Source organism: Ceratotherium simum, chromosome 33 (assembly GCF_057802395.1).
Source record: "Ceratotherium simum simum isolate JZ-2026a chromosome 33, ASM5780239v1, whole genome shotgun sequence".
Taxonomy (NCBI): domain Eukaryota; kingdom Metazoa; phylum Chordata; class Mammalia; order Perissodactyla; family Rhinocerotidae; genus Ceratotherium; species Ceratotherium simum.
Window position 1 is genome coordinate 6,565,419 of NC_141932.1, and position 8,151 is coordinate 6,573,569.

Here is an 8,151-nt window from a genome sequence, read left to right on the forward strand (position 1 = left end):
AACGTGGCCTGGAAATTGATTGATCCCTCCCATGGACCCAGCACCACTGACCCCACAACCACTCTGAGGAGTGGGGTTCCTGACAACATGCTGCAGATGAAGAAACTGAGGCTCAGAGATGGAGTGTTCATGCTCAAGCTCACATGGGCAGTGGATGACCAATGAATATTTAAATAAGATTCAGCATTGTCCCCCAATTAAGAGCACTAAGCCAGTCACTGACCCCAGACACTGAAGACAGAACCACAAGATAAGGAGGGGAGCTCTGCCCAAGGGAACAAGGGGTCTGAGGAGGCAGGAATGACTCAGAGGTTTGTTCCCAGAGAGATGGGAGTGGACGCTGTTGCAAGAAAAAAGAAGTCCGTGAAGGGGACTATCACAGCTGTGAAGGCTGTGATAGAAAGAAAACCCACACTCCGGGGCCAGGAGAGGAGTGATGTCTCCTTCCCTTATTTCCCTGTATTTCTCCTTTGTGATCCTTGTCACAGTGACCTCGACCTGAACTTTACAGTCAGATGTTGAGTGTGTGTCTCTGCTGATCTGAGCTCTGCGGGGCAGCAGGATCCTGCATCTTCCCTGAAGCATCTCCAGGACCTGGATGACCACAGTCCATGGTGAGGACCCCACAGGGATGTGCTGATGGACAGGCTGAGGATGAAGGAAACCCCATGGGGGTGCTCTGAGAGGGAAGAACATGCCCTGGGTCACCCTCACCTGGAAGGGGCCTCTCAGGAAGGCACTACATCTATCGCTGTGAAGTTCTGTCTGCCAGTGAGATTAGTCTGGATCACACAGACAGTGGGAGTCAGGAAAGACCAAATTCATCAGAAATGTCTCCCCAGTGCCTGGTACAACTTCAGTCATAGCCCGGGGAGGAGCAGTTCCCCTTCCTGTGGGGCTGCTGACATGACAACCCCGTGATGAAGGACCAGCCTCACAGTTACCACACCCTGTGCCTCTGTCTGTCCCTCCCGGCATTGCAGTCTCCTCCATCTGCACAGCTGGGGCCAGAGGGAGGAGACAACATGACCCTCACCCTCATGACCCTGCTCTGCGTTGGTGAGATTTGATGAGAGGGAGGGGAAGCCCTAGTCTGGGAGGGACTCCGCCCCACAGCCAGGCCCTGGTCTGTCAGGAGACCCCAGGACTCAGGAAGCTCAGGGGGAGGAGGGATTCTGCTCATGATCCAGGGACAAATCTCTCACAGAGAACTCTCTTCCAGGGCTGAGTGTGGGCCCGAGGACCCCAGTGCAGGCAGGTGAGTCTGTCCCCAGGTGTCTCAGGTCCCAGCTCCTCATTGGCGACAAGGAGCCACCACCAGGCAGCTGGGATCAGAGAACAGCAATTTTGGGCTGACAAGTGGGGGATGTCTGGATGGGTCATGGGGCTGAGAGCTGGGGAACTGGGGTGGGGAATGTCTTGTGACCCAGCCTCTGATTTCCTCCCAGGGATCCTCCCCAAACCCACAATCTGGGCTGAGCCAGGATCTGTGATCCCCCAGGGGAAGCCCGTGACCATCTTGTGTCAGGGGACCCCGGAGGCTCAGGAGTACCATCTGGATAAAGAGAGAAGCACAGAGCCTTGGAGAAGACAGAATCCACTGGAGCCTGGGGAAAAGGCTGAGTTCTCCATCCCACACATGACGCATCTATCGGCAGGGCGATATCGCTGTTACTATCTCAGCCCCACTGACTGGTCAGAGCCCAGTGACCCCCTGGAGCTGGTGGTGACAGGTGAGAGGACACTCAGGGGTCCCAGCCTCAGGCTCTGCCCTCAGGAAGGGGTCTGCTCTCAGGGGTGTCTCCCCTCTCACAGCCCAGCCCTGGGGGATATGAGGGAGGTGTGAGCCCCATTTAACATGCTGCCTCCTCCTCTCCTAGGAGTCTACAGCAAACCCACCCTCTCAGCCCTGCCGAGCCCTGTGGTGACCTCAGGAGGGAATGTGACCCTCCAGTGTGGCTCATGGCTGGGATATGACAGGTTCATTCTGACTAAGGAAGGAGAAAACCAACCCTCCTGGACTCTGGACTCACAGCTAAACCCTAACGGGCAGTCCCAGGCCCTGTTCCCTGTGGGCCCTGTGACCCCCAGCCACAAGTGGATGTTCAGATGCTATGGCTATGATAGTAAAAACCCCCAGGTGTGGTCAGGCCCCAGTGACCCCCTGGAGCTCCTGGTCCCAGGTGAGGTAGTCCCATCATAGGCTCATCCATGTTTTGAGGCACCAGACAGGGGTCTTATTCTCAGGGAGCCCCACGTGAGTGGGTAGGTTGAGGGGAGAATGGGGCTCCTGGGGAAAAGGCACAAAGCGTGAGAGACAGTAAGACTTGGGGGCAGGACTGGAGAAGGGAGGTTTATGGGAGGAATCAGCCCTTACAATTCACATGTGGTCTTTCTCCCAGGTGTGTCTAGGAAGCCCTCCCTCCTGACCCAGCAAGGCCCTGTGGTGACCTCTGGACAGAAGCTGACCCTCCAGTGTCTCTCTGATAACGTCTACGACAGATTCTCTCTGTTCAAGGAGGGGGGACGTGACCTCCCCCAGCGCCTTGGCTGGAAGCCCCAGGCTGGGCTCTCTCAGGCTGACTTTCCCCTGGGAACTGTGAGTGGGTCCCACGGGGGCCAGTACAGATGCTATGGTGGACACAACCTCTCCTCTGAGTGGTCAGCCCCCAGTGACCCCCTGGACATCCTGGTGGCAGGTGAGGAGCCAGGGGGTCAGTCAGGGACTCAGACTCTGAACAGGCCCTGCTGGCGGAGCCCCAGGTGATGATGCCAGAATGAGAGGTGGGGGTATCCAGGGAGGGAGAGAGATAAAGAGAGGCAGGGGAGAGGATCGGAGGGGGAGAGACTCAGAGAAAACAAGACAGAGAGAGGGGAGGGTCCTCAGAGAGAGGCCTGGGGACTCTCAGTTCAGAACAAGGTGGGTGGGCAGCCCCTCACCCACCCCTCCTCTTTTTAGGACTGTTGTCTGACACACCCTCCCTCTCGGTGCAGCCGGGCCCCACGGTGGCCTCAGGAGAGAACGTGACCCTGCTGTGTCAGTCACGGAGCCCGGGGGACACCTTCCTTCTGTTCAAGGAGGGGTCAGCCAATACCCCATTGCGTCTTAGATCAAAGTACCGAGCTCAGCAGTACCAGGCCCAATTCTCCATGAGTCCTGCGACCTCAGCCCACAGGGGGACCTACAGGTGCTACAGCTCACTCAACACCTACCCCTACCTGTTGTCACACCCCAGTGACCCCCTACAGCTCGTGGTCTCAGGTGAGGGCCCCTGACCCTGTCCTGTCTGAGTCAGTCAGCTCAGAGCTCTGTCCCCCAGAGAGCTCTGGGCCGGGATGGGAGTGACGGGCCCCAAGGGAGGGTCACCCAGAGAGGGATCTGCCCCTCAGAGTGCAGGAGGGAAACAGGGTCCTCCCATGCCTGCCCCTTCCCACGGCCCCATATCCAGAATCCTCCAGGTGGGTGGAGGGAGAGGCTTAGAGACCACGGGACGGATGAAGGAGAAGAGAGTGAGCAGAGACGGGGTCTCTGGGAGGACCTCCAGCCCCTCATCTCCTCTTGTCCTTTCTCCCAGGATCCTCTGGGGACCCCAGCTCCCCACCCACAAGGCTCGACTTAACAGCTGGTGAGTCACAGGGGCCTCTGTCCAGAGAATTCACAGTTTCCCCAGGCCTGTCTCTCGAGACTCAGCTGATCTGACTCCCAGTTCCTCTCTCAGCACAGCTTGTCCCCCAGGGGGGCTGGGAGTTGGACAGAGATGGGGGTCCACGGGGCTCCAGGGCTCTGAGGCTGGATGGATGGATGGTGGGGCGGTCATGGCAGAGGGAGATGTTGGGGCCCAGCCTGGGGGAGGGGCAGCCGGGATGAAGTGGGGAGAAGCAGCCCCCCCACCTCCATCCTGATCCCCAGGAGGCATTGAGGGTCAACTCCCTCCTATGGGAGGGAGTCAGGTGTGTGGAGGGATAAATGAGGGTCTCTGTGGGGAGGTGGTGGGTGAGTCCATGGGGGGCGAGGGCTGAGTTATGCCATCAGGAGACCCTGACTTCGACATGCCTTTCGCTGTCTGGGCCTCAGTTTCTCCAAGTGTAAAGGAGAGAATCGTGGCCCAGAGCTTAGATTTCCTTTCAGTTCTGACTATGGCTCTGACCTCCTGGGAGAGGAGGCCTCACAGGGAAGCCCCCAGGATGTTATTTTATGGAGGCCCATCCCCTCTGCAGCAGTGACGGAGACATTGTACAGGGGAACTGGGGCAGGACAAGAGTCCGGGGTATTCAGACCATTTCCCTTCAGCTCAGCTGGAGTGGAAAGAGCACAAAAGGCAGTCAGTTCCTCGGGTTTATTTCCTAGCTGAGCTGCTTCCAGGCTGGGCAACCTGGGGCATGTGACTTACCTCTCCGTACCTCACGTTGCCTATCTGTGAAATGGGTGGGCGTGGCAGTCCCATGTTGCACGATTGTTGTGAGTTATTGGAGATGAATGCACAGGTCCCAGCACAAGCCTGGCACACAGTAGGATCTCAATTAAATGACATTAGTGGTTCATTCATGATGTCACTCGTGCTCAAGGTCTCAACTGGTACTTGAAGGCTCTGATCGGGGTCTCAGTGGCCTTCATCCTGCTGCTCTCCCTCCTCCTCCTCCTCCTCCTCTGTCGACACCGGTGTCAGGGCAAACACAGGACCTCAGGTGAGTAGGGAGCAGGGTGACCTGGGTCACAGGAGGAGGTGGGCTAGGGCACCAGCCAGAGGGAAACCAAATAGATGGGAAGGTCAGCCTAGAAAGAGACTTTTCCAGAATCTCAAATCAGAAAATCCAAAGAAAATGCTTAATGTCAGCACACACATACACATTTAAGGTATTTTTTATCTTTTGGATCTTATGAAATATTGAAGCATACACACAAGTGTGTGTTAAGGTTTCCTTCTTTCCTCTCCAATCCCATGTGAAGGGTGGGTGGTCATAACCTCCCAGGGCTGAGACTCTGTCCATCGTGACCCAGTCCAGTGACAGTCTGATCTCCAACTTCCTGCAGGGGCTGCAGACCCAGAGCCCAAGGACAGAGGCCGGCAGATCAGGTAATTCCTGCCCAGGAGACCCCAGACCCCCACCCCGCCCTCAGTCCCTCTCTGCCCCTAACACTCTCATCTCCTCCCCCAGCTCCAGCCCAGCTGCTGATGCCCAGGAAGAGACCCTCTGTGAGAGGAGAGGAGGGGCTGCCCTGGGGGTGGGCACAGGGATTTCAGGAGGCCATGGGAGGCTGGGCTGGGAGGGTCTGGGGATTCAGGGTGAGAGGGACTCAATTACCACCCTCAGTGACCTCGGGCACTCACCCCTGGACCTCAGTGGACCATCTGGGAGCAGAGGGGGCCTGCAGCCCTGAGAGATCTCAGGGAATCCTGCCAAGAGACACACCCCCTGTTCTGCCCCAGCAGATGCTGCCGTGAAGGACACACGGCCTGAGGAGGGCATGGAGCTGGACCATCAGGTGAGACCCCTGCTCCTATCCAGGCCACCAGGGACCTACCTGTTGCCAAACTTAATCTAATGGACACTTCCTGTCCTCACATCACCCAGCTCTCAGCAGCGTCCCACATTGACCTCTCCTCTCGGGCACCCTGGGTCGTCCTGCTGTGACTTCACTCCTCCTGGTTTCTGTGACCTCATGGCCCCTCCTACATGGCCCCCTTTCCTGGTTCCTCATCCTCTGTCTGATCTTCTGGTTGTTGGGGTGCACCCCCAGGTCTCAAGAGGATGCATGAATGAGTGAATCACCCACACGTCCCCTAGGTTCCCTTCATTCATTCCCCCAACAGTGTGCACAGGGAGTTCACTGTGTACCCGGCTCCATTCAGGTGCTGCAGGTGCAGCAGTCAGAAAACTGTCTCCACACTCCTTGAGCTCCCCTCGTGAGTGAGAGGCAACATACAAATACACGGGGTCCTAGAGTGCAAAGTGCTGTTAAGGAAAATAAAGTAAGGAAAGGGGTAGAGTGCATGGGGGGGCAGAAAAAACAGCAGATACAAAGGTCCTGAGGTAGCAACATGCTTTTTCAGGAAGATGGGCCTTGTGGGTGGAGACAAATGACTGAGAGAATGTTAGGATAAGAATCAGAAACACAGAAAGCATCCAGATGTCCAAGGCTCAGGACGTCCCTGAAGATTCCATCAGGAAGTGACCTCACTTTGTAACAGTGTGGACAGTTGACTGGAGGAGGTCAGCACTGGGGTCAGGGAGACACTGTTTCTGTCCCTTTGTCCACCCCCAGCAGGGCCCCCATGATGAAGACCCCCAGGGAGTGAGAGATGTCCAAGTGAGCTCCTCAAGATCAAGACTCAGGCAGGGAGTGACCACCTCTCCTTCCGCACTGTCAGAGGAATCGCTGGACACAAAGGACAGACAAGCAGAAGACAGACAGATGGACAGACAGGTGGGTCCCATCCTCTCCAGACCCCAGGCTTCCCCCTCTCCACCCAAATACCTATCCTCCACTCTGCCTCTGCTCCAGGCTGCTGCATCTGAAGACCCCCAGGAAGTGACCTACGCACAGCTGAACCACTTGACCCTCAGGCGGGACACAACACCCCCTTCCTCCCAGTCAGAGGAGCCCCCAGCAGAGCCCAGTGTGTACGCTGCTCTGGCCATCCGCTAGCCCAGAAAGGACCCCAACCCCACCCTCCAGGGAAGGAGACTGCAGGGACCCCAGAAGGCACAGGTGCTGCCCCCAGTGGACACCTCCTCATGAGCCCCAGCCAGCCTGGACGCCTAACATGGACCAACAGGAGCTCTTGGGACAATTTGGGAGTCACCTGATTCTGCTGTCAAAGATAATGGATATCCCCACATTACGGAAATAAAGTAACAGACTTTTCAATAATCTATGAGTGAAATGAGAAATCCAAAACAGAAGTGAAAGCATGTTTTAAATTGAATGTTGATGTAAATATTACACATCAAACCTACAAAATGGGAAAATTAAGGACCTTGAATGAATATATTAGAAAAAGAAAGCCTTAAAAAGTGAATGACCTAAGCTCTCATACCAAGAATTTACAAAAAGCATAGCAAATTATTCCAAATGAAGGTAGAAGGAAGGAAATAATAATGACGAGAGTAGCTACTAATGAGGTCAAATAAAAAATAGAGAAAAGTCAATAAAGCCAACAAAATTCATTCTTGAAAACATTAATCACACTAATACATCCCAACCACAACACTCAAGGAAAAAAGAGAGAAGGCACACATTACATTATCAGGACAGTATTACATATCCTACAGACTCGAAATAGATAACAGATACTTATGATCAATTTCATGCCAATATATTAGAAAATGTAGATGAAATGGACAAAATCCTCAAAAATACAATTTTCCAAAATGATGGACTTAAAAATAAATAGAAAATCTGAATTATCTTATATATTAAATATGTTGAATCTGTAATTAAAATTTTCCCAAAAAGTGAACTTTGAGTCTGGAAAGCTTCACTGGTGAATGCTTCTGAACACATATGCACTTATGAAATACACACATACACATAATAAACTTACATAAGAGTCTCCTGAGAATACAGAAGGTGGAATATTCCTCCCAACACATTTTATCAGGCCACAGAAATCTGATACCAAAACCTGACAAGGAAACTACAAAATGGGAAAATCACAGAAACCTCTCTCACAGGATCTTAGCTGTAGATTCCTACACAAAATATTCCCAAATAAGAGTCAGCAATATATAAAATGGATAATAGATCATGACCATGCTGGCATGTTTTTTTCAGAAATGCATGGCTGGTTTCATACTGAAAAATCAATCAATACGTTTAAAACATAAAAGAAGAAACAGAAAAAATAATCATATCAAGAGATTCAAAGAGTCTGATAAAATACATCACCAATTTATAATGAAAAACAATCTCAGAATTGAAAGGGAAATTTCTTTTTTTTTTTTTTTTAAAGATTTTATTTATTTTATTTTTTTCCCCCCAAAGCCCCAGTAGATAGTTGTGTGTCATAGCTGCACATCCTTCTAGTTGCTGTATGTGGGACGCGGCCTCAGCATGGCCAGAGAAGCAGCGCGTTGGTGCGAGCCCGGGATCCGAACCCGGGTCGCCAGCAGTGGAGCGCGCTCACTTAACCACCAAGCCACGGGGCC

The 8,151-nt window shown here is 53.4% G+C and overlaps 1 protein-coding gene across 1 annotated transcript; it reads left to right on the plus strand.

Moving 5' to 3' along the window:
• Positions 1–948: 948 nt before the first annotated feature.
• Positions 949–6,992, plus strand: LOC101404590 (leukocyte immunoglobulin-like receptor subfamily B member 3). Its single transcript, XM_087422329.1, is given in 15 exon segments — positions 949–1,059; positions 1,223–1,258; positions 1,449–1,733; positions 1,881–2,263; positions 2,265–2,294; positions 2,296–2,376; positions 2,378–2,699; positions 2,960–3,262; positions 3,576–3,626; positions 4,567–4,686; positions 5,000–5,075; positions 5,158–5,195; positions 5,433–5,485; positions 6,266–6,427; positions 6,506–6,992. Coding segments are annotated over 15 exon segments (2,118 nt in total). The 5' UTR covers positions 949–1,025; the 3' UTR covers positions 6,650–6,992.
• Positions 6,993–8,151: the final 1,159 nt, after the last annotated feature.